At 36.8% G+C, this 26,284-nt stretch overlaps 1 protein-coding gene across 2 annotated transcripts; it reads right to left on the bottom strand.

The window, feature by feature from the left end:
* Positions 1 to 734: 734 nt before the first annotated feature.
* On the bottom strand, positions 735 to 25,463 carry LOC126807973 (aldo-keto reductase family 1 member A1). 2 transcript variants are annotated; one of them, XM_050532980.2, is made up of 11 exons: positions 25,346 to 25,463; positions 22,013 to 22,187; positions 13,956 to 14,123; positions 13,032 to 13,148; positions 12,690 to 12,770; positions 9,891 to 10,007; positions 7,845 to 7,957; positions 7,453 to 7,534; positions 5,357 to 5,440; positions 4,541 to 4,623; positions 735 to 942 (listed from the first exon to the last, which is right to left on the bottom strand). In XM_050532980.2, exons 2-11 carry the CDS (start codon positions 22,085 to 22,087, stop codon positions 894 to 896), a joined length of 969 nt encoding a protein of 322 aa, XP_050388937.1. In that variant the 5' UTR covers positions 22,088 to 22,187; positions 25,346 to 25,463; the 3' UTR covers positions 735 to 893. The 2 variants fall into 2 exon arrangements, with proteins under 2 accessions (XP_050388937.1, XP_050388945.1); XM_050532988.1 differs by lacking the exon at positions 735 to 942 and adding an exon at positions 3,467 to 4,269.
* Between the last annotated feature and the right edge of the window lie 821 nt (positions 25,464 to 26,284).

The following is a 26,284-nucleotide window of genomic DNA, read 5'->3' as shown; positions in this document are numbered from 1 at the left end:
TTGTTGTTGTCCTGTATGGTTTCATGAATTGTTGTTATAGTTTTTCTGTATATATTGATCTCATAATTCTTGTATTACTGTATTAGCTTGATAACGTTGAGAGAATACTCTTCGAAACGTCGCCCAAATAAATAAGTAGCTGTTTTTTCCATAAGTATGTGTTTTTGTGTATTGCTCTATCCAGTTACTAAATGCCTCTAAAAGATTAAGATCACTTTTACAGTATTTACACACTTATTTAACACTTCTTGTAAATTATCTTACTCAGGCGTTCATATTTTGCTTTGACTAGGCATTAAAGGACAATATTGGTGCCAGTCATTATCACTTATGCAAAACGCAAAAGGGAAACACGAGTTATCCCTCTATAAAACTGGCTGAAGTGACGGGTGATAACAGATACATGGGCGAATTTCTGCTCACTAATAATAATTCCTTTATAATTTATAGAGGGATAACTCGTGTTTTCCTTTTGCGTTCGTCACTTCCTATTGTTGAAACATTGATTACTCATCTATCGTAGCAAAGATCTCTGTGAAAAAATAATATTTGTAACGTGTTTAACCAGTTCTATCACATATGTGATAATGACTGGCACCAATATATTGTCCTTTAACTAGCACATGCGCATACACACTAATTTAACAAAAATAAACCAATTAAAACGGGAAAAATCATATTCGTTTTTACACTAGTTTATTCTATTAAGATAAAAGTTTTGGAATTGTTCATTTTCGTGGTTTAAATCCAAAACTGAAATATATCTATTAATACAAGCTATACAGTCAATGCTTAGTTCAATCTAATTGATTCCCTGTTGTCCGACTGTTTACAAAAACATTAAATACGCCCAAAAGATTAATTCTGATAATTAACATATAAAATCTTCAGAGTTAGAATGGTTCGTCTAGTGGACATTCGGGGTGACCCAGACCGGAAGCCCTGAAAAAAAAGTTAGAACAGTTTAAATGTATTTTTTTGTGATAATATGATTGTGTAATTAACATTATTGTATAATTGTATTTAATGGAAAATTATCAAATGGTCAGTTGATCATTACCACATATTCAAGTAACAAACTCATGTGTATGAATTCGAAAAAAACCCATCAGTTAATGAATCTTCCAAATACAAAAAGTGGTAACACGTCTCTGGTGTTGAATTAACAATTTCAAACAGTTTATCACAGAAATGTGTCCCCTTTTTTGTATATTTAAAGATACATGATGGGAGATTAGATAGAGAGCTGGCAGTTCTCATTATAATAGTTGGGGATCACGTGGCTAAGTGGGTAAGACGCTAGCTCGCTAGCCTGGAGGTCGGGTGTTCAATCCCTGCATTGGCCGAGAAAGTTCATCCAGATTTTCCGGCGTGGTTCTCCCTTGTCAGTGATGCAGGACGGAGGGTCTGACAAGGAAAGCTGTCTAGTCGTTCGGATGGGACGAAAAACCGAGGTCCCGTGTACACATTGGCGTGCACGTAAAAGATCCCTTGGCAGTTAGAATTCGATATAAGAGTAGGCTGTAGTGCCGCTGCCCGGGCAAAATTTCCCTCATAGCACACTGTATGGCGTATGCCCGTCTTCATTAGCCCAGGTTAGGAGCAGAACAGTAGGACGTTAAACCCCATTTCATTTCATTTCATTTCATTATAATAGTTAAACTAGATAATGTAAAGGTCATTTGCTGAAAATTTCAGTAAAATCGATCTCCATCGATCTCCTCTGAACCGAGAATTTAGCGATTGAGTTTTCGGACTAGCCTCGATCATCATTACTAAAGTCGGTACGATAAAAAAAAAACATGGCCTCGATTATCCATTTCATGATTTAATTACGAATGAAAGTTGAGCCGCAAATCGGATCCTAATCCAGTAAATATCGCAGGCTAGCGATGACATAGAGAGTTGATTATGATCTGAATAAGTTAATTAATGTCTAATTAATATAATTTCGATAACATTTTAGGCCTAAAATAAGACCTGCAATAGGCAGATTTAGCTCTTGCATAATGTATGTTTAAGTTTAGTTTTAGACTTGTTTTTGTTTTGTTTTGGTTCTTGGGGTTGAGGGGACGGGGGGGGGGAGTATTGTTTTGTTTCCGTTTGATTTTATAAAATCGTCTTGGGTGTTTTTAATAGAATAGTCTGTAGTACTTTATGTTTGTTTCGGTTAAATTGAAAGAACTACTCGGTATTCTCGGTAAATAGTTGGATTATCAATCACCAAACCTGAACTGTAGTTGCTTACATTAATTGGTATTGGGGAAAAATCACAACAAACGAGGTCCAAACGGAACAATACCTCACCCATAGACGGTCCCAGAAGTACTAGGTGCTTGGTCCAGGATTGTTATACACTTTCAGGTTGGTGCCACGACCAGGATTGTGAAGCGCATTCGATTTGGTGTCGTGAAAACCAGAATTGGTTTACAGTTTGATGGGAGGGGAGGGGGTGTATCATGTTTGCTTGGGAGTATGAACCGATTTTTATGTCAGAAGAGAATCAAAACCTGAAACTCTGATATTTGTTCTAAGAAAATGAACGAATTGCAGTGTATTATATCTGGTCAAGTCGGTCTGAAAGTTTCTTATCTACGTTAATACTGGCCATGTGCAACAATCTAAAACAATCTAATACAATGTCGAATAAATATAAACTTTAATTTTCCACGCTATGTAAGAGCCTGAATAACCATGTCTACTACGTCCCTTTCCACCTAGGATGAAATGACAGACTATTTACTTGCTGAAGTGCTAATTGAGGTATATGGGTTACGTAACTCCGTTCAGAAAATGTAGCAATAATTTCCTAACAGCTCAATATTCGTATTTGAAATTTTCAGATATGATATTGTGACAATTTAAGTTTTAACTTGACGTACGGATTAGTGTAAGACAAATTGATAGACACTGTGATTTGGTTTGTGGATACTAATGCTAGGGTGGGGATTAACATTTGTTTCCAAACAGGTGATATCGAAACCAATCTTGACAAGAAAAATGAAAATGGCCATACTCAAAACCGGTCAAATACTCGCATCTTAACATGTGTCAGTTTATGGGAATTAGATCTAACAAAAACATGTTAGCGGAAATCCTAATGTAACAGTTTCGTCATCATGTTAGTGGTGAGAACGTTGGTGTTTAGGGGAGAGGGTTATAGGGTATGTATACCGAACATGCTACGTATTTATTCATTTTTCTTTTGCCTAAATTGAGACTCGGCCACTGAACTCTACACTTCGTCTTGCCGAAACAGCATTACCAAAATATTTTCCAGGTAGATCTGGACTGCTGATTTGTGAGGGATTGTGGTTGGAGACAAACAAGAGACAGACACGGAGAGAGTGGGATGCTGAATACAACAACTACAATTTGATACTGATTTCATATGAATTTTCTAATGAAAATGGACAATCTGTTGAATACTTCTTTATAGTAAAAAGATATTTTTTTAAAACACGTATTAAACATGTTACTTTTTATTGAGAAAACATTGATAACTTTTTATAAAATCTGGCAACAAAACGGTACATTGCAACATCTTCTTTCATGGCACTATTAAATCTCTTTCTTTACGGTGGATATTTAAAAAAAGACATGGACATTAACTCAAAGGGAAAAATACAGACAAAACATACAAACACAACAAACATGGTAAAATTGTGTATTTTGTCAAACATAATAAATAAATTTTAGATTTGTTTACACCGGTATAAATATAAATCTTAAACATACAATCTAGAAATAAAATAAAAATGCCAGTAATAAAACGAAATGAAATAAATAGTGCGAAATTCCTTAAACCTTAATCTAATGTATTCCTCCTAATATTATTTCAATGCAATGTGTATGCAGTTGCATTAAACCACATTGTCTTTCCTTTCGGTTTTTGTGACAACATCTTTATGAAGTGCGTGTTCAACTTTTCGTACGGCAGTAATGGTTTAAGCAAACCAAAGAAGCTCAACTAGGACTTAAAAATAAAGAAGTATTTATGTAGAGCAGACCAAGAGCATATACAACTCGGAATGGGGGATTAGATTTAATTAAAACATAAAGCAATAAACCTTTAAGGTAAAAACCATAAACATAAAACACTCTAAACTTACAAAACTATAAACATAAAACACTAAAAACGTACAAAACTATTAAAGTAAAGGCTATAAAAGCATCTTGGTAAAAACGTGAAAACAAAACAAATATAAAATAATCTAATTTCTATTTTAAAATGGTTCTTGTCCTGGATACTCTGGATGACCCACGCCCCTGAAACAAATCAAAAATGTTTTATTCAGTCTTCCTCGACTGCCACAGCTAGAAAAAAAAACATCCTCAAACCATAATAAGTGAGCTCATCATGGTCACTTAGTGGATATAGATATTGTAAATATCTGTTTGGATAATCGGACACTTTGGAGAAGCCAGCGGGCGTTCTGCCGTCTTGATCAGGCCAATTGTGGTTTCAATTAAATCATTGAAATATATTAGATCATTAGACGGGACTTTTTGAGAGTAGTTTAATATAAAGTTAACTTACTCTTTCATGTTAAAGTACCTATGTTCTTTGTTTATTCCGTCTATTTGTTTCAACTCAGCTTCGGTCAGTTTGAAGTCAAAAATCTACAAAATAATAGTATGGTAAACATCTATTAAGATCAACTTCTTGTTTAAAATATTGATTTTGTGCATGAAATGGTGATATTAGAATGTGGAAACAATGATCACTAGTTTCAAATATTGCTATCGTATATCAAATTTTCAAACTAGAATGTAGAAACAAAAATCATTAACATTATCCCATTTGGTCTTCTATATAACATACCCATGGCACAAACAAAAAACAACACGGCATACATAAATCAAACACAAACATAGCACAAATACAAAGAACACGGCTTGGTTTGATCTGTCCGTGTTCTATTGTGCACTGTGCAGTATCCTATGGTGTTGTAAATAGAAATGAAATGAAATGGGGTTTAACGTCCTACTGTTTTACTCCGAACTGGGCTAATGAAGACGGGTATACGCCATACAGTGTGCTATGAGGGAAATTTTGCCCGGACAGCGGCACTACGGCTTACTCTTATATCGAATTCCAACTGCCAATGGATCTTTTACGTGCACGCCAAAATGTACACGGGACCTCGGTTTTTCGTCCCATCCGAACGACTAGACAGCTTTCCTTGTCAGCCCCTCCGTCCTGCATCACTGAAAATGGAGAACCACGCCGGAAAATCTGGATGAACTTTCTCGGCCAATGCAGGGATCGAACACCCGACCTCCAGGCTAGCGAGCCAGCGTCTTACCCACTTAGCCACGTGATCCCCCGTGTTGTAAATAATAATTAGACTACCTGAAAGTTTTGTTGTATTCTATCAGGGTTGGTACTCTTTGGTATAACCAGAATATTCCTTTGTGTTAAACTGCGTAACAAAACCTGAAAATAAATATGTAATCTTAAAGATCGATATTCACCCTTGACAAATGGAAATTTATTAAAAAATTAGATTTTGAGTTTATTCTGACTAGAATATATTGTTGCTCTACCTAGATCTAACTACATTTGTATCGGTTATCTGTTCTCTTTGGGATCTGATGTGCGACAATATCATTGGCGAACAAAACCATTCTGACCAAATAAAGTGCACATTTTATTACCTAAACCACGGGTCAACTGAGCACAAACTTCTTTAAAATGCTGTTAGAAATAACGGTAGCTTAAAGGGATCGAGGGTTTCGTCCAATTTTATAAGACTGAGCCAACATCGGTTCGCCCTCCTCACTTCGTCAACAGATAAATCATTGCATGCTGTCTTTGCAGAAGACCGACTGGTCGGTCACCATATTAGCTCTATTGACATTCTTGTCGGTTTCTTGTCGGTGATGGACCGCAAACTATTGTCTAAAACTCATTTCACTTGGGTTTTAACATTCCCTTAAAGATACATTATGGGAGATTTTTATAGAGAGTTGGCCATTCTTGCTATAACAGTTCAAAAGTAGACGATGAAAGAAGCATATATTGTAAATTTCAGTCAAATTACTTTATTCTGAACATAGTTATCATCGTTGTAATATTTGACTAGAAATGGTAGCGAAATGCGTCTTCGCCTTGGCCGATCGTTCGATTGACAGGCGTTACCTCCACCTACATATCTCGATTATCAAGTAAAGTTTTCAATGGCATACGGAAACGCTCTACAGCGGCCTCGCTAAGTACACTCTATCATTTAGCCTCGATCTAACTGACATATTTTCATCAGGTTGCCCCATATTTGATTTAATCAATTAGTGAAATCCTATTTAAATCCGAGCTGTAGCCGAGCCATCCGTGGGTCTACAGGGTTGATTTTGGGCTTGTTGTTTAAATAAAGATCTAATTTATAATTTCTATAACATCTGAAGCCTAAATTAAGACTTGCAATAATCAGATTTAGCTTTTGCATAATGTATGTTTAACTAAACACAGTCCCAGTTGACCAATAGAGACAATATTATTGGTCAATAAGTTCACGCGACCTGAACACCTCGGCAAAGAAAATATGACAATGCACTACAACAAAAAACTGCAGCAAGCGTAATTGGCATCTTCTTTTAATTAGATCAACTACTTTAATGATTCGTGGTGATCAGACCAGCTGGATTTCATTTAGGAATCAGACGAGTTTACTCTTAATTTTCCTTCTACTTTTATTTTGTGTTTGATATATACTCTTCAAAAAAAGTAGGGGATATTGAAATGCAAAAGCCTATGCAGGTTGCGATATGATATATAGTCATGGACATTTGACATGCTTTGAGAGTATGTTCACAGATGAAGAACTTATCGCCCCAACAGAAACACTGAGCTGCACATGCAACACGCAATAGCGCCATACACGGGAGGGGTTCATTGTCAAATTTGACACTTCAAGGAAAGGTTGATGAAAACGGCCGCGTGCTGGTTTATCTATCCATGTTTGCTTTCCTATCGGTTCTTGCATAAGATTTACTGTTTAGCGTATCTTTGCTTTAGTGTGTTACGTTTAACTTGAAAGGGAGACGTCAACCTCAATCGACAACACTGCAAGAATTGGCCGTGGCACTGCAAGAGGAGTGGGTCAGATTGCCCCAAATCGTGATTGGACGGTTGATTAGGAGCATGCCACGACGAATTGCTGAATGTCTGAGGATTGGTGAAGCCATTACTCATTATTAAGACAAAAAATCAAAAACGTTCATTTTCACTTTTGACGGTGTATCTCTTTGCGAGTGAAATGGGGCCGTCAGATAAGCCGCCCATATCAATTGTCTATGTTCATGTATAGGCAATTGGCCTGTTATTAACATACACTGGTTACCTCGAATAAAAACAGCAGTGCATTCCGCAGTTTTGTACTGTTTCTGAATATCCCCTACTTTTTTTTGAAGAGTATAGAAAACCAACAGTCTTTAAAATAAATAGTTTACCTGTCCTGGTGTCTTCTTGTATTTTATAGCCAATTGTTTAATTAATGGATCTTCTAATAAGACGGGTTCTGTGGCCTCCTTTCTGAAAACAAATCGGTAGGTGTTTTACTCATTAATTAAATCGGATATCCCATGAGGCGTATAAAATAGAGTAAGCGTGTTCTTCCTCATGCACGACACATCCCTTTGAGCTTGCGGCTAAAGGTACAAAACTGGACAGTTTTGAGGAGTATGGCCTGGCTCTATAATTGTCATTGAGGGCTTTGACAGATCTGGGTATTTTTTTTTTTTTTTTTTTTTTTTTTAAGAAACGTACATTTGATTACATATAATCTGATTTCGCATTTGTCTTTCATGCTACTTTGTTGGGAGATTTTAAACTAATTACTTACAAACGATCGGGTCTGCCTGGTGAACCGAGAGAACCGTAAGAAGTTATAAGTATACCATAGTCTTCACAGGCTTTCTTGAGTCTAGCTTGGTTGAAGTAGGCGTGACATTCAACCTAAGAAAAGACAGTAACATGAATTTTGATTGATTAAATTTTCAAAAATACAAATACATCAATTTGTATTGATTCTGCCTTAGAAAATATAAATACATGAATTTGTGATTGATTCGGCCTTAGTAAATATAAATGATTACATGATGAATTTTGATTGATTCAGCTTTATAAAATATAAATATGAATTTTGATTGATGTATGGCCACTATAACTGTGAACTCAACTTATTACAAATCTATCGGAAATCATCATACATTTCAAAATTTGTCCACGATGTCTGCACATAGATGAGTGTGGCGGGGGGGGGGGGGGGGCATTTAGGTAATTATACGCTGTAAGTTTCATTCCGTTAAGGGATTTTTATTTTTTTAAAAAAAAAAACAATGTGGCCGCGATAGTCCAACAACCCTATCTCATTCTATTCAAAAACAATCAGTTGTTTTTATAATGAAGAAAAAACGCCCATATTTTTTTAAACGTCAATCGAGGTCATGTGCATATGCATGTAAGTACGACTAACAGCTTCCTCGGTATCCCCAGTGTTCTCATTCCATTCTACTCCACTATACCCCGGGTTAATCCATAGGGTTTCCACGATTTCAAATTATCCCAAAGATGTTCAATCGAGTTTAAGTCCGGACTAAGGGCTGGCCAGTGCATAACGTTGTTACCGTTCTGCTGTAAAAAGTCCCGAGTAACTCTGGCGGTGTGGGCACGGGCGTTGTCATGCTGGAAAACGTTGTTTCGATGACGTGCTAAATGTGGTATGACGTGGGGTCTGAGAGCTTGATCGATGTAGCGCACTGCTGTGATGCCGCCTCCTCTCCTCGGACCAAGATTTTGGAACATCACAGGACCCACGCTCTGGTTCAGGCCGATTCCAGTCCAAACCATTACGCTTGGACCTCACCATGAGGCTCGTTCCATGACACATTGGTCAGAATAACACTGGCCACGGTCGACGCCATATTCTGGTCCTGCCATCTGCAGTTGATACGCAATAACGACTCTCATCTGTGAACAGAACAGTTCTCCATTACCTGTGTCGCAAGTTCTGGTGTTGTTGGGCAAACTGTAGACGTTCACGTCAATGGCGAGGTGTGAGGATCGGTCAACGGTATGGTCTACGGCAATGGATTTTCTCTCTGGTGAGTCGTCGGCCCTCTGTATCGGTAGTGATGGGTATTCCGTTTGTTCTCACTGTCTGACGTGCTGTCTCAGATGCCTCTGTGAAGGGATTCTGCACGTGCTGCGGCGGCACAACATGGCGGTCTTGTCGCCTTGTGGTAACCCTTGGTCTACCAGTTCGGGGGCGATCATCCGTGGTCCCGGTGAACAGCACGATCAGCATGAGTCACATGAAAATCACGGAGAACACATTACCATCCCAGAAGTCAGGTTGTGTTTTTGAGAACATTTCCTGGGTTCAATTCTATGTTTGGGAAGGAGCCTTATTGCTCAGGTAAATTTGGAGATGTGGTCACAAATATACAATAAAAACATTTGGCAAGTTTTATGTATTCAGAGTAACATACCAACCTGTCGTTTCTTTTGCTGCTTAGTATATTACTTAATGTCTCGCACTCGGCCATTAAACTACACATATTATGTTGTTAATAAATACGGCTTTAGAATAATTTGGACTCATTTAGGCTAACTTCTAACCTTGTCCGATGAGAGTTACTTCCCTTAGCCAACTTCCTTTTCAATTAACGATATATGGCATTGGTCGATAAAAATAGCACAATCATCAAGGGCGGATAACTTCATAACGTCCCCCCCCCTAGATTAACCCAGGGGTTAGTGGAGTAGAACGGAATGAAACCACTGAGGATACCGAGGATGGACTAACAGGGGCAAGATCAAAATTGTGAGTCAAGTAAGATAACTCTAGCTAAACGGCGAATAGGGGTTGTTATATCATACTACTCACCTGATTTGTAACGGGTTTAATAGTTGCGATTTTACACACTCTCGCTACCTGTTTGCTGTTAAAATTAGACACTCCGATATTTTTAGCTTTACCACTCGTGACAGCTTTCTCAATTGCCTAAAATACAAAACCATAGTGTTTTTTTTATTTTTAGCGTTCATCAAGAAAAATGACTGAAAGAAATAATTGAAAATTCCCGGAAGAAAACATTCTAGAGGTAGCCTTTTCTGATTAGTAATTAATTTTGTTGAGGATTTACGATAACGCCAATCGCTCATTCAAGATGTATATATCTGAACAACAAATATTAAATCTGACTTAGGTCAATATTAAGGTGGATATATCTCATCAATCAACAGGTATTAATATATTTGTCAATATTAAGTATTGATCTGGTGTTATGCTGATTACTAAAGAAGCTCTAGATGATTCACGTTTTGTTTCGAAAGCTAACTCAGCTCGGAAGTAATAATTTTAGGTTAATTTTGGACCTATTTTTTCCGACAGTGGAAGACAAACTCGGTTATATCTCAAATTTTATTTATTATAGAAGTAAAATTTTTCAACGATGACATATTGTCATTCACCCAAACTAATCAAGATATTGAATTCATTGAAATCTACAGTTTTATTTGGACCCAAATCAACGAGATGTGGTGATTTTAATAGTCGGGTTTTTTTTTTCGTAGATTTAGAATATTTCCGAATATGTGTTGTGATCAAGTGTTTGAGGGGGCGTTTTCGAGATTTTTTTTTCCTGTGGGGGGAGGGGTGAGGTCCAATACCAATATTTGGGGGAATTGTGATTATGTTGGCATTAATGATGATCATTTTTATACGCCCACATTTAAATGTGGCCGTATATTGTTGTCGCCCCCGACCGTCCGTCCGTCGGTCCGTCCGTCCGGTCCTCCGTCAGGTTGTGTTTTTGAGAACATTTCCTGGGTTCAATTCTATGTTTGGGAAGGAGCCTTATTGCTCAGGTAAAGTTGGAGATGTGGTCACAAATATACAATAAAAACATTTGGCATATTTAGAATATTTCCGAATATGTGTTGTGATCAAGTGTATGAGGGGGGCGTTTTCGAGATTTTTTTTTCGGGGGGGGGGGGGGTCCAATGCCAACATTTGGGGGAATTGTGATTATGTTGACATTAATGATGATCATTTTTATAGGCCCACATTGAAATGTGGTCGTGTATTGTTGTCGCCCCCGCCCGTCTGTCCGTCCGTCGGTCCGTCCGGTCCGTACGTCCTATAGACGCTCTATAGGCTAAAGTTAATATCCGATCGACTTTAAGTGTTTAAGGTCATGAGACGAAGAAACCTATTGATTTTCAGCGATTTCCGATAATTACTGCAAGAGTTATGACCCTTGATCACTTTGAAAAATCTTGTGGGCGCTCTAGAGGCTAAAGTTAATATCCGATTGACTTTAAATTTATACACAGTGTTTAAGGTCATGAATTTTCAATGAATCTTTATGACTCGAACAGCTAAATCCATGATATTAAATGTTTCGTATACTAAACGTTACCATGGGGCAGAACATTATAAAAAAACAAATTCTAATGGTGTTCTGATAATTACTTAATGAGTTGTTACCCTTAATCAGATTTTAATGTATTATAAATGTTTCATTACCGAAAAAAGTAAAAATATGCGACAACTCTTGTTGACTGCCCGGACGATATAGCTGCTGTGGGCGTATGTTTCGTTGCCTGGGAACTTATCTTAGATATTAATAAAACATACATTTCTAGGACCGTCCATCTCTAAATAAGTGTATATAAGATGCCCCTGGACAACTATTTTGATTTGTAGAGAGGTGGGGGTGCATGCGTGCGTATATGGAAGAGTTCGGGGTTATAAAATTTGGAGAAAATGGGTTCACGTTGATATAAATGATGATTTTTTTAGAGCTTGGTAAAAACATTACTTTTTAATTCCGCTGCACATCTCTAAATATGTGTATAAGATTCCCATTGTGTGGGGTGGGAGGGGGTGCAAAATTGACATGAAAAGTGGCTTATCGTTAGTTTTTTCGTACAGTACCAATTTCGTCATTCAAAATATTAAATAACGTAAATAAAAAAAAAAAACATAGTAAACAAGAGACATGTGAATGACGAAATTGGTACTAAACGAAAAAGCTAACGAGAAGCCACTTTTAAGGTCAATTTTAAACCAAATAATTTCTTTTCTCAAAACTACATGTTGCCATCGTATACACACATATAGAGATGTTTCATCAAGTTCTAAGAAAATCATCATTTAAATCAATGTGAACTCATTTTCCGCCAATTTTAACGGCCCCCCCCCCCCATTTTTACACACGCACACCTGCACCCCCCCCCCCCCTACCATAGCCGCGCCACAAATCAAAACTGTTCTCCAGTCACATCATGAACACTCATATAAAGATGGACAGTCCTAGAAATTAATATTATATTAATATATAACATGATCATCATAATCACATTTTTCCCAAATTGTAGACATTGCCCCCCCCCCCCCAAACATATATATATATATATATATATATCTGGAAGACGCCCCTTCCCCCCTCAAACGCCTGATCACCACACATATTCGGAATCTAGAAAACCTTGGTCTCATAAATTTACAGCTCGGGTGGCGACCCCCCCCCCCCACACACACACACACACACCCACACACACTTTCTGCCTCTGGACTATAAACATCTCAATTTCTTACACATTATCATTTGAAACGTAATAAATGAAGCCAATAAAACGGATTTTAGCCAAATGAGATTCACGAAGTATACATATTTACCTTCCAGGTGTCCTCAACAGGAATATTCAGATAAGCTGGTGTTCCGTCATCACGTACAGGGAAAAATCCATTTCCAGTTTCCTGGGTTATGAAATTAAAATATATCATTATTAGGAAATTTTCAGATAATAACAAAATATATAAAGTTGAACAAGTACAATCTATACATTTCACCAAAAATAAATGATTTTGTGGCAGCTTTGTAATCAAATTATTATTTGGAACCTTCCCAAATAAGTGAGAAATGGTATTAGGTTTTCTAAAAATAGTCACCACACGCCCATCACAACATACATGTATAACTAAAAGCTAATCTTGGGGATATTCGCTACCAGAACTCACCTCAAAAGCACATGGCGTATGAATAAGATAAAGATCAACATAGTCTAGCTTAAGATTAGCCAGTGATTTATCCAGGCATTGCATGACTCTTTCTGGTTGATGGTATGTAATCCACAGCTAAAATATAATTAAACATACATTATGCAAGAGCCAAATCTGACAATTGCAGGTATTTCTTTAGGCCTGAAATGTTATCTAAATTATTATTTAGACATTAATTAACTTATCCAGACCATAATCAACTCTCGATGTCAACGCTAGCCTGCGATATTTTTTTAGATTTTAGTAATGATGATCGAGGCTAGACCCAAAAATTCAATCGCTAAAATCTCGGTTCAGAGTGGATCAATTTGCCTTTACATTATCTAGTTTTTAACTATTATAGTGAGAACTGCCAGCTCTTTATCTAATCTCCCATAATGTATCTCTAACAATATTCAATATTAATTATACTGTATTCAATAGACTAGTTTTACATTTTGGGGATTCATGTATTACGTTTAATGGACGTTGAAGCCATTGGTTTTCATTTACATTTTTCGGAAATGTTTAACTGTACTCAACTTGAGTATTTAACTTTAACTAATAAAATAAAAGCAAAATATCAACGCTGAACAATTTCCCTGACTATAATGCAATCAGATTAAAAAGATGCCTTTGTTGTAGAAGGCAATTGGAGAAAATAGACGTCATTTTAACATTTTTACTCACCCCACATTTCAAATTAAGGAGAAAGAAGTGTTATTTTTACTCTCCCCAAAATGTACATTAATCGAAATGTATTTATTTGATCCGAGCTAAGGAATCAGCAAATAAGTGTCCAGGACACAAATATACATTTTCAGACCATACACACAAAATATACAACATATACATGTATATCACATATATACTGACATACAATACGCCAATAATATCATTTACCTTAGTTGTGATGTAGAAATCTGATCTTTTAAGTTTTCCCGCCTTCATATATTCCTGTAACACTTCTCCAATATCAGCCTCGTTTCCATATGCCATAGCAGTATCAATATGGCGATAACCGGCATCTAAAGCAGCACGGATGGCCTTTTGGCATTCTTCTTTCGTTGCCTGAAAAGACATTAAATATTTTAAGGATATAAATATAACTTCTACCAATAAGATCTATTCCTTCGTGCATAATTAGGTCGTATGTTTAACCAACGAAACGGGGAGGGTGGTGGGTATGGCCGAATGCTTAACACGTGCATGCTGTATCATAAAACATATCTGTTTGAAAGGAGTAGGGTTGGGAGTTTTGTGTCGAGTTGGACGTTAAACTCTCTGTCTCCGTCGGTTGATGGGAACGCTTGCACACTTCACATTGACATGAATAAAATATATTAAGATATTGATGAATATTGTATACAGGCTATTCATGGTAATGTTTGCAGTAAAACTTTATTGTGAATCAATGTATCTAGGCACGTTAAAAAAGGGTAAATACACGTTATAATGCACACAAAAGCAGGACAAAATGAAATACAGTGATTTTCCAATAACTTACTTCTTACGCATCTTAGCACAAAATATTAAATATTACAATATCAAAGATATGGTCCCAAAAATTCCAGTGGTCCATTTGAAAACTGAAAGTAACTAAGCAAAAAAATATAACGACATATTTACTACAAATCTGTCAGTTATTCGGGAAAATAACCCGTCCGCGGGGGGGGGGGGGGGTGCTTTCGAAAGTCCATATATATTTTGGCCTCGAGTCGCTCGGTGAACAAGAGACATGCTCTTTCACCTCGTGTCCAAATATACATGTATTCGCCAGGGGCGCACAGACATATTTTCCCGGGGGGGGGGGGGGGCATCAAAAAATCGGCCAACTCAGCATTAGAAAATCAAATATTACCCCCAGTTAGGTCGAAAAGTATTTAGTAAGTATAGCATTATGTAATTTTTAAATGACCGAGTTGAATATTGATTTGTAGACCTCGTCGTTTAGGTTTGATTGAATGAGTAAAAGACTCCGGCAAACCGGCCCATTTTCCTGAAAAACAAAACGGCCTACCCGGCAAAAAATCGGCCCACTTGCCTATCTGGACTAAGCTCGGAGAGGGTGCCACCCCCGCCCCCTTATGTTGCGCGCTCGTCAATCAATCACTATCTACCATTGTTATATGAAACAGGTTTGTCATATGGTTAACGATAGACTAAGAAGTAGACTGAAAGCAAAGCTGAGCGCGATACAACAGATATACATGTATTTAGACCATCACATTTTACTCATTGGCCTGTTGGTTATTCATATTCAAACACAGTATTTAAAACCTTTCACAACTAAACACCCATGTTAGTATTCAGGCCCGTAACAAGGGGGGGGGGCTCCCTGCAAAAAGATTCCCCCCCCCCCCACTGTGAAAAGATTTTCGACCATAAAAAAGTAGATATACATTGTCCGTCAATATTACAGCACCCCTGAGAACACTTCCCGTCCCCCGTGTTGCTCTGAGCTAGTTACGGCCCTGTTTTATTCAAGAATTTATGACGAATGCTTTTATTTTTTTAGAAAGGGGGTTACGAGTGAGTGGTCTAACGCGTTGGCTTCAGATCATAAGGGTTGGCATACCATCGAATCAAGTGGCATGGTTACGATCACAGGCTTGCATGTTTAACTGTTGAGGGTGAGTGGTACATGTTCTATTCAATTATAGGGTTAATATTTTCGCTTGGCTAGTTGATTGATTGATATTCACTGATATGAGCCTTTAATAACTCGGCAAATATTTACACTATTAATTCAGAAAAGATCTGTCCTACAACACATTTAAAGAATTACTTTATAATGACAACATTAGCATTTATTTAACCGTTATTCCTTACAGTTTTACTAACCCTGCAAATGCAAATCGTTGTCTAAACTCATAGGCGAATCAATTTCTTATCATTTATCACTGGCATAAGTAATGGGCGAATCCAACTCATACCCTTTCACGCTTGTCTAAATTAACAGACAAATCAATATTTCCAACTATTGGGCCGGGTCTTGGATAGCTAGAGTAGACTGGGGTAACCCCGGGTGGTGTGCAACGAGAAAGGAGGTTGGGTGTTCAGGGGGCGTCTTGTGTTATTTGAACAATCATAATGTTAGAATTCCTTAAAATTGAATCGATACCCCCGAACCTCCCCCCCCCCTCAACACACACACACACACACACACACACACACCCGCACCTCCCTCAAATACACGCACTCCTTGGCTGCACCCCACCAACAATTAAAGACACGCTGAGCGTGATATAAATAATTCCAAATGACGCATACTATGGCGGTAATCGGGACTTATTTTTTAGAATGTGTGGTTAAAGTCCAAGGTTGCAGTGACTAGGCAATCTTATCTTGTAGGTCGCCGCGTCAATGGGGTAAATAAAACACGATTAAACTATGTTTAAAATTTCGTCACACGTTTTTTAAATATTTTGACTTCTGAATATTTGGATTATTTCTCAAGGGATCAACGGCAATCAACGCCACTTAAAGTAGCTAAACACGTGTACGCTTACGGCTGGCTGTCGGATCCAGGGCTGGATCAAGTTCAATCTGATTAAAACAAAGATCCTATTTTGTTTCGTTTTTATAGTGCAAAATTTCGTTTTACTTGTCTTTACTACACTAGGGGGATCACGTGGCTAAGTGGGTAAGACGCTGGCTCGCTAGCCTGGAGGTCGGGTGTTCGATCCCTGCATTGGCCGAGAAAGTTCATCCCGATTTTCCGGCGTGGTTTCCCCTTGTCAGTGATGCAGGGCGGAGGGCCTGACAAGGACAGCTGATTAGTCGTTCGGATGGGACGAAAAACCGAGGTCCCGTGTACACATTGGCGTGCACGTTTAAGATCCCTTGGCAGTTGGAATTCGATATAAGAGTAGGCCGTAGCGCCGCTGCCCGGGCAAAATTTCCCTCATAGCACACGGTATGGCGTATGCACGTCTTCATTAGCACAGGTTAGGATCAGAACAGTAGGACGTTAAACCCCATTTCATTTTATTTCATTTCATTTCATTTACTACACTAGGATCTGTTATATTACCAGCGCTTTGGTTGAAGTGAGGGATTAGCCAATGAAATGGTCTGTTACGGCCAGTTCTTGGCGTTTGATGCACGGAACTGTGGGTAAACCACTAGAAACGTCAACACTGATTGCAGGTCTTTCTTTAGGCCTGAAATGTTATCTAAATTATTAATTAGACATTAATTAACTTATCCAGACCATAATCAACTCTCGATGTCATCACTAGCCTGCGATATTTACTGGATTAGTATCTGGTTTGCTGCTAAACTTTCATTTATGATTAAATCATTAAATGGATAATCGAGGCTATGTTTTTTTATCGTACCGACTTTAGTAATGATGATCGAGGCTAGACCGAAAATTCAATCGCTAAATTTTCGGTTCAGAGTGGATCAGTTTGACTTAAATTTTCAGCAAATTCCCGTTATCTACGTTTTAACAATTATAGTCAGAACTGTCAGCTCTTTATCTAATCTCCCATAATGTATCTTTAAAAAAATAATATTTTAAGACATTTTAATGCAAAGTATAATATAATAGACGAAAACCTCAAAAAACTATTACTGCTAACTGAGCACGCAGAAAGGGGTACGTCCATCTCTGATGCAGAGTGGGCGTACCCTTTGTTTATTAAACCCACGAACCTCGCCTCGAATCCGGGTGCTATGACCTTTGCGATGATATAACTCGATACGCCAAGAAAGAAAGTTAATGAGATGTTGCATGTTCATACATTATGCATCTGTCCATTTGATGAAATAAAGATCTTGTAGTCACCAAAGCTAGTTTGGAAGTTATTGTGTGGACAGTGAGCCTACTTTAAACCGATTCCCCCCATATTTTTTAGTATGTTTACGGTAATATACCTTGAAAAGCCAACACAGGGAGACCTTTGGAACTTTGTATTCCAGTTGTTTATTCATTCCTTGATTCTGTGAAATATAAAACAGTTTGCCACCAAAGCTGGTTTCGGTGCTTCTTGGTGCAAAATGGACGTACCCTTTTCTGCGTGCTCAGTTAGCCCAGTGTGCGATATATTAGTATATTTACTGTAATAGTTTTGGGGGGTTTCTTTTGTATTATATATACCACAGAGTAAAAATACACAGAGTGGCGACTGCTTCATTTGCATACAAAGTAGGTCGCGCACTGCATCTTGGGTTTTGTCTGTAATGTCACTAATCATCGCAGTTGAACAGATGAAAATACTATAATACTATAGATAATAATAACAGCAGTACATATCATCAAAAAATTTATTTTGTAAGAGTACATATTTGGTGAAAGGTGTTTTCATATTTGATTGATTAATTGCATTATATTGCATATTATTCCAATGTAGAGTACTGAGTACTGTAGGCCTAGAAGTAGATCTATAGGTATACGTCTTTAGGCTATCTAACTTATGAAAATATGACCTCTCGCTCTAACTTGTCTAAGCTAAATCAAATCAAGGTAATTTCGGGACTAACATGGCTCAGTTTTATTTCGATAATTCAATTGATGGGTCTTTTTTTTTTAGCAGTGACTGAGTGAGAGGAGACTGGAGGACCCGGAGAAAACCCACGAGGTTGGACAGGCGACCCTACACCTGTCGCGTACAAGCGGGGAATCGAAACCACGCCACTTGAATCCATGACACGACATAGTCTTAGGTCTAATAAACGTATTAATATCCGGTAATTTAAATTGTAGATCTTTTTTTTTAGTAGTTGCGCTTTCGCGGGACAAGAAGTAGTTGCGCTTCGATGTAAACCAACTCATTCCTTGCATTCTTTATCGCATGCTATCTTGTATTTTCGTAATTTTAGAATTACATGTAGTTGTGATTTTTAAAGGATCAAATTTTAAATCGTAAGCTTTACCCATTAAGTCTGTAGTTATACATGTTCTTTTTACATTCTATATTTTGTGTATCGAAAGATGTGATTCTATGTAGGTCTACAATTACTTGTGGTAAACAATTGAAGTGTTGAGTATATGGTATGTTACATGAATATACCTTTCTAAATTTCATAACAAAAATATTATATATTTTGCTCAATTTTCACTTGCAATAAGCTTTTAATACAGTAATCCTAATACTGTTATGCTATTCAAAATCACATTTCCCCTTTTACTGGTAGGCCTTATTCCGACCAATAAAATATTTACTGAAGCACTGTCACTAATTTTAAACCATTCAGTAATTCAAAATAATTTTACTTTACTCTGTCATTATATAGTAATAGTATGCTGTATGGTTAACTTCAGTTTTCATGGCAGATAATTCCATAAGTACACAGTGTAAACTAAATTTTCTATTTCTAAATAATCAGTTATAATAATTTAAAATATTCTTGTGTAGTAGTGTAAAATGGATAATTTCATAGTATTAGGGGGCCTATAAAGTCCGTCAAAACATTACATGACACCCAGAGCAATATGCAAAGTATTCATTCTAAGGTTGTTTTTGGTTTATACTTGTTTGTAAAAAGAGAAACCAATCAACTCAAATAATGTTTATTGAGAAATTTTATAGGGTTATTTCAAATAGAATTTTAATATCGTTAATTATTATTATTATTTTTTTAAATGAAAGCCTACATTAATTAATAGAACAAAAAGCATAAAACACACAGTGAGTCAACGTTGGGGCCAAAGGTATTTTGGAAAACAACCAACGGCTCAAATCTGTTTATTGAAAAACGTTATATGCCTATTTGAAATTCGATTTTAATATTCTTAAATTATTTTTTTTATATTTTAATGAAAGCTTACTTTATTAACATAACATAAATAAGAAAATCACACAGTAATAAGCTCTAGAAGACAAAGGTAAATCATGTTGATGTTGAGTAAAATAGGCCTTATCCAAAAAAGGGCGTGTCACTTTGACATTTTCAAATGGTCCATTTTAAGGTGTATGGAAATTACATTTCAAATCTGGGAATCGAAACAACAAGTATTTGGTGGATTAGTTTTAAAGTTAATAAAAACTTTTTAAAATCGACTATAATTTACGGCCTTATAGACCAATTCATAAACCGTCACAAATGCCGTCTCTCACTTCATTCCGGGCTGTACCACGCTTTATCTATGCATGTTTTAAAAATATGAAACATGTTTTATAAATTCCAGAAAAACACACACAACTAATGTATGATTGTATGTGATAATTCTCGGTAGTTTTGTTACCGAAAATACTATAAAACTACGAAATTAAAGAGATTTAGTTCATCGATAAAGATATCGTAACGTCGTTGAGCGAACTGTCAGTGTGTGGTTATTACAGACAATTCCCAAGATGCATTGCGCGTCGCTGTGTTACTATGGGCCGTAATGCGAGTCGCCACTCTGTGTATTTTTACTCTGTGATATACTTTGCATTAAAGGGACAATAACACTCTTGCTGGCTTGAAAGCTCCAGAAAATAAATAATATCTCTATCTAAGTACTAGATGTTTAAGTGTCCTACCTGTTGTGTAAATTATCCATTACATCCTATTTTACTTATCCAGAGGGTTCGAAAATATTTTTAAATCGAAGTTTCATTTGAAAGGTTTACGTTAGACGTTTCAAACCATTATGTTGAATTTTTCAAAATTTTTAAATAAGATGTGTTAAGATGAAATTTGTATCATCAATTAATTGAAATATTCTAAAATAGTACAATTTGTTGACCAGAATAAAGATTGGGACATATTATTCATTTACAACAAGAGTGGTATTGAGCCTTTAATATGTCTTAAATGTTATTTTCTAATATGAAGGTAAAAATTACTTTCGTGATAATTATATATAGGTTTTAATTGGCGCTAGGAATATGTTTCATTTCGAAATTCGAATCTGGGTGCTGGTATACGGGTGAGAGATTCCGCTCGGTAAAACAACATTATCCAATGCCATTACAATCAAAAGTCTCAAATTTACCTGACAATATTCTAGAAAGAACATCTAGCTGAACTTTAATGTCGTGAATTGAACGCAGATGTTTGAATTCATGACATAAATTTTTATTTCTACTCTGAAAATTTGATAAAATTTCCTCAACCATTGCTGTCTGCTTTACTTTCTCAATGTCATCGAAAGTTATCTTTCCTTCTTTGGAGCATTCATTTTACCAATTTTACATGTAATCCAGTGATCATTGACCATTGACCCCAAGAACTCATGATGTGTTAGAAGACGAAAGACAAATGTCAATTGACAAAGTTACTTTGTTGAAGTGTATATGTGAATAAGTTGTGTTGTTTTTAACGTTAGTGGATTTTTTTCAAAAAACATTTTGTAATTTGACATTAAAATTTGACTTTTACATTAACGGCATTATGTATTTTTATAACGACATTTGTATTTTGCAACTTAGGTATTAGGTATTTTCTATGATGTAGAATAACACTTTCAACATACATTTAGTTTTGGCCCTTAAATACCGCCATAATATTCGGGTAAATACAAGAATACGTCGAGATAATCCGATTGTTTTAAATGGTGGTGTCATTTACATTTATATCTGTATACTTAAAGGTGCATTATGTAAGATTTTCGGTCTGATTACTTTATTCTGGGCGATGATATGATTGCTTGGACCTTTTACAAGAAATAGTTCTGAAACTCTCGATTGTCAAGAACCATTGCTAGGATAATAAACCAAAGTCTCTATTTTCCAGATTAACGTTTAACTAAGATATCTTAATATCTGAGCCATCATATTATGGTCTTGTCAAATAAATAAATGTTTAGATAATAATTCATAAAATATTTGTAGGCAAAAAGAAGATCTTAAATAGCCAGATTTTGCTCTTACATAATGCATCTTTAAAGTAAAAGAAAATACAAGATTTATTACTGAAATTGTGGTGTCTTTGCTGTCATTGCTGTAGGATTTGAATTCAGGTCGCCATTTCGGAATTACAAAATACAAAATACCTTATTCTCGAGACAGTCCCTTAATTCTTACCTGCCAAGATCCAAGTCCAATAATTGGAAACTTGTTTCCGTTGTTAAATGTTACCATAGGCCCTGGACCAGACATTTTGGATAGGTTGGACAATTGACGTAATGTTATATGAAATCTGTTGGTTGTTCTGGTTAAGTTTACTAACTTATATAGTAACGTTATACACGGTCGACACCTGGAAATAGAGACGACATTTTAAATTTTTGTTCATCCACCCACTTATCAATATGAAGCACTTTGTAGATACAATATTCAAACAAGTCTAATCGTGTAAGCATCTGTGCACATCGCCATCTTGTACGGACTAGATTATATTAGATTAGCCTTTAGATACAGGATTCACCATAAAATGCATAAAAGTTTCAATTGAAACAATTCCGTATCTAACTTATTTCAACTTTCAAGCAAACATTCATCTAGTTTTTGACAAGAAATGTGCCTCATATAGTGTGCTGTGAGATAAATTTCGCCCGGACAGCGGCGCTACGGCGTACTCTTCTATCGAATTCCGACTGTCAATGTGTACAAGCGGACCTCTGTTTTTCGTACAACCCGAATGACTATAGATTAGATTGTGTCTTGTCAGAACACCTGTCCTGCACCGCTGACAGGCGACGACGCCGGAAAGTCACGATGAACTCTCTCGGCCAATCCCCGAATTGAACACGAGACCTCTAGGTTAGCGATCAAGGACCACCACACATTCCCTATTCTATTCCGTCCGTGGGAAGAAACCATGAGTGGAAGAGGTAACAAAAAAATAATATTTTTTATTTTGGTGTTCAACAAAACTTTATTTAACAAAATCTAAAGGGAAGGAAATGTCGGCACAATATTAATCTGACTGATTTTTATTTTAAGAAAAGGCCCGATTACACTTTCTAAGAAGAGAGGGTTTGGGATTTCATACATGATAGCACTTATGAAAATATTTTTCTATAGGTCTTGTAAACACTAATACCTTGGCACTTCATAGGAAACAATCAGCTTTAGATTTAGTTGTTTCACCTTTTGACAGGTACTCTAATTCTAGGGTTATTAATAACATTTATATGCAAATAATACAGAGTGAATATATTGCCCTTTCTTTAACCCCAAATATATTTCTATATAGATCAGTGTCGTGTAGAGGTTTGGTTATATCCGGGGACAGTCCTTTGATTTGCATACCCTCAAGATCTAAGTATAGAACCTAGTACTCAAAACGGTGAGATGAAAAATATATAATTATTAAGGGAGCCAAGTCTTTACCTCAATATCATCCACAGTTTTTAACATTGCAAACACGAATTATTGGTCATTTTATTATCTTGCCCTTACCGTGAAAAGATGGGCTTCTGATATCTAATATATAAGACAAAATGAAATGACCTAGTTTGTGTCGAGTGGACGTTAAACCCACCCCTCTCTCTCTCTCTCTCTCTCTCATAACAAATTTAAAGATACATTAAGGGAGATTAGATAAAGAGCTGACAGTTCTCACTATAATTGTTAAAACCTAGATAATGTAAAAGGAATTTGCTGAATATTACAGTCAAACTGATCCACTCTGAATCGAGATTTTAGCGATTGAATTTTCGTCCTAGCCTCGATCATCATTACTAAAGTCGGTACGATAAAAAAAACATAGTCTCGATTATCCATTTCATGATTAAATCAAGAATGAAAGTGGAGCAGCAATTGGGATTCTAATCCAGTAAACATCACAGGCCAGCGTTGACATCGAGAGTTTATTATGGTCCGGATAAGTTAATTAATGTCTAATTAATAATTTAGATAAGATTTCAGGCCTAAAGAAAGACCTGCATATTTAGCTCTTGCATAATGTATGTTAAACAGCGATGATCTCATAATTTTTTTTTAAAAAAAACCCTCTTTGATTGTATGCCCCAGATATGGATGTCTGGGGCCGTCGCCATCTTCGCCCCCCCCCTTCCTTTGAACGCCAATAATATAGATACACCAGCATGCCCCAGTGTGCCATTAACCGGCTTACTGTTATGTATTAAGCAAATAGGTCAAATAAATGTCACCGGTTAAATTTCTTTTGTATAGTTATCTGGTCCAATCTGTGCACTATCATATCAAGCCCAGTGCCCAATTACAACTCGGTAGACGGGGTACAAGCAGAGGCGGATTACCCCATAGGCAGTGTAGGCAGCTGCCTAGGGCCCATAAAATTTTTGACAACCTTTTCAAATTTGATGTTTTACATTATTAAATTCACTGGACTACGCTTCCGACGAACCTCACTCGGTTGTGTCGGTCGTTCACTATGAGGGCAGAGGGTCCACACGGTTAGTGACATCATAGTGCTCGAGATGAGCTTTAGTGTGATCGATCACTCCAACTGGGAGATTGGTCACTCGCTCGCCTTGTATTAGCCTGGTATCCGGTTACCACTTCTAAGAAGATAGTAGGAAAACAAAAGTATGGACGTAAAATAACAATGGAATTTTTCTATCGGAAACTCGTCAATGGTGAAAAGGTAGAACGAGAATGGTTGTGCTACTTTCTTTCTGGGCATGGAGATGGAGCTGACAGCAGATTATACTGCTCTATTTGCAAGTTGTTTGGTAACAGTCGATCGTCGTTGGGCACCCAAGGTATCGACGACTGAAAAAATGCGTTAACCATGATAGAGACTCATGACGTCAGTGACGACCATCTAGAGGCGCACGGAAAGTATGTAGTACGACAACAGGAAGAAGGCCGAATAGATACTTTAATAGTTCAAGAAATAGAATCCACAAACGCCTATTGGCGTGAAGTCTTAAAGCGCGTGGTGTCGGTTGTACGCTGTCGGTTGTCGCCATTCCGTGGCCACAGCCACGAGGTGTTTGGAGAGGATGACAACGGCAATTTCGCCGGACTTACGGATCTATTGTCAGAATACGATCCTTTTCTAGCCGCGCACATAGAAAAGTTTGGTAATAAGGGGCGCGGTAGTGTATCTATGTTAATTTGAGGAGTTTATCGAACTATTCGGCGAACGTGTGAATAAAGAAATTGTCAAAGAAGTACAGAAATCTATAAGTATTACTTGTTAAATTAAATATCCTCGGAAATTTCGTTTCTCTTACAGCGGTCTTAGTTTTACTACGGCAAACCAGTTCTACAAAGGGCCCATTTGGTCGAGCTGCCTAGGGCCCATCAGAGCCTTGATCCGAATCTGGGTACAAGAATTAAATGACTATCATACTGCTCCGGAAAATTTTTAAATTAAAGTGTGCTGTTATAAGGTTGGTCAATGAATCCAGGCAATGCATTTGATAATGACATACGTATAACATAGATATAGTATATAAAGTATGTGATATAGTAAACACCTACCTCTATTGAATGAAGTCTAAGATACAGTGAGCCAGTATATACGCACGTTGTATTTATACACACGACGTCTGTATAGCTATATGTCTGTACCCGGTGAATAGTCACATTACATATTGACATTTCTATCTGGGTATGACAAAGCGAAAAGTCTAGATTGCACAATGCAATGGCCCGTGTGTCTGCATACGCATTTATCTTCAAGGCTATGTGGCACCCTGCGTCAATTTCAGCTCTATGTTTTATTTTTTAATATAGGCATTACGTTAAATCTAAGCGTATACCCATTTAGGACTTTAGTATTAGTGTGACAGAATAGCATTCTTTGTGGCGGGGTGGGGGTAGGGGGGATAAAATCTATAATCCAAAACCGTGTGGCGTGGATTATAGCAAGCACTGGAAGGTTACATCAGTCAATAATGTGTCAAGCTGAGGTGGGGTTATTTCTGTGAGTACAAAGTACAATAATTAATGACTAATCATAAATAGGTTCACCTTTGTCCCCTTTGTCAAAAAATTTGTCGGTAAATATAAACCTTAAAAGAAAATACGTTTAATTTTTATATACTTCAAGGAATGTTATTTGAAATATTACAGTGTATACACGGGGCTTTGAAAGTATAACGTTATAAGAGACTTTCAAAACGAAACGAACTCAAATTTGTGTTTATATCAAGCCCACTGCATACAACCAATGGAATTTACTATATAATATAGCTTTATACGATTTACCTTTGACCTTAATAGATATCAATATATATTAGTTTTGATGATGTAGTAAAACAGAAAATCGTCATTGGTAGAACTAGCTAAATAGATACCTACTAGATTTGGCTTGATGACGAAGTAACACAGAACAACGCTATTGCAGAACGAGATACCAATAAATACTCACTATTAGTATTGATGGTGTAGTAAAATAGAATAGCACCACTGCTAGAA

This window comes from Patella vulgata, chromosome 1, assembly GCF_932274485.2.
Source record: "Patella vulgata chromosome 1, xgPatVulg1.2, whole genome shotgun sequence".
Classification (NCBI taxonomy): Eukaryota; Metazoa; Mollusca; class Gastropoda; family Patellidae; genus Patella; species Patella vulgata.
The sequence above is the reverse complement of the archived record's forward strand: the minus strand, read 5'-3'. Positions and strand labels throughout refer to the sequence as shown.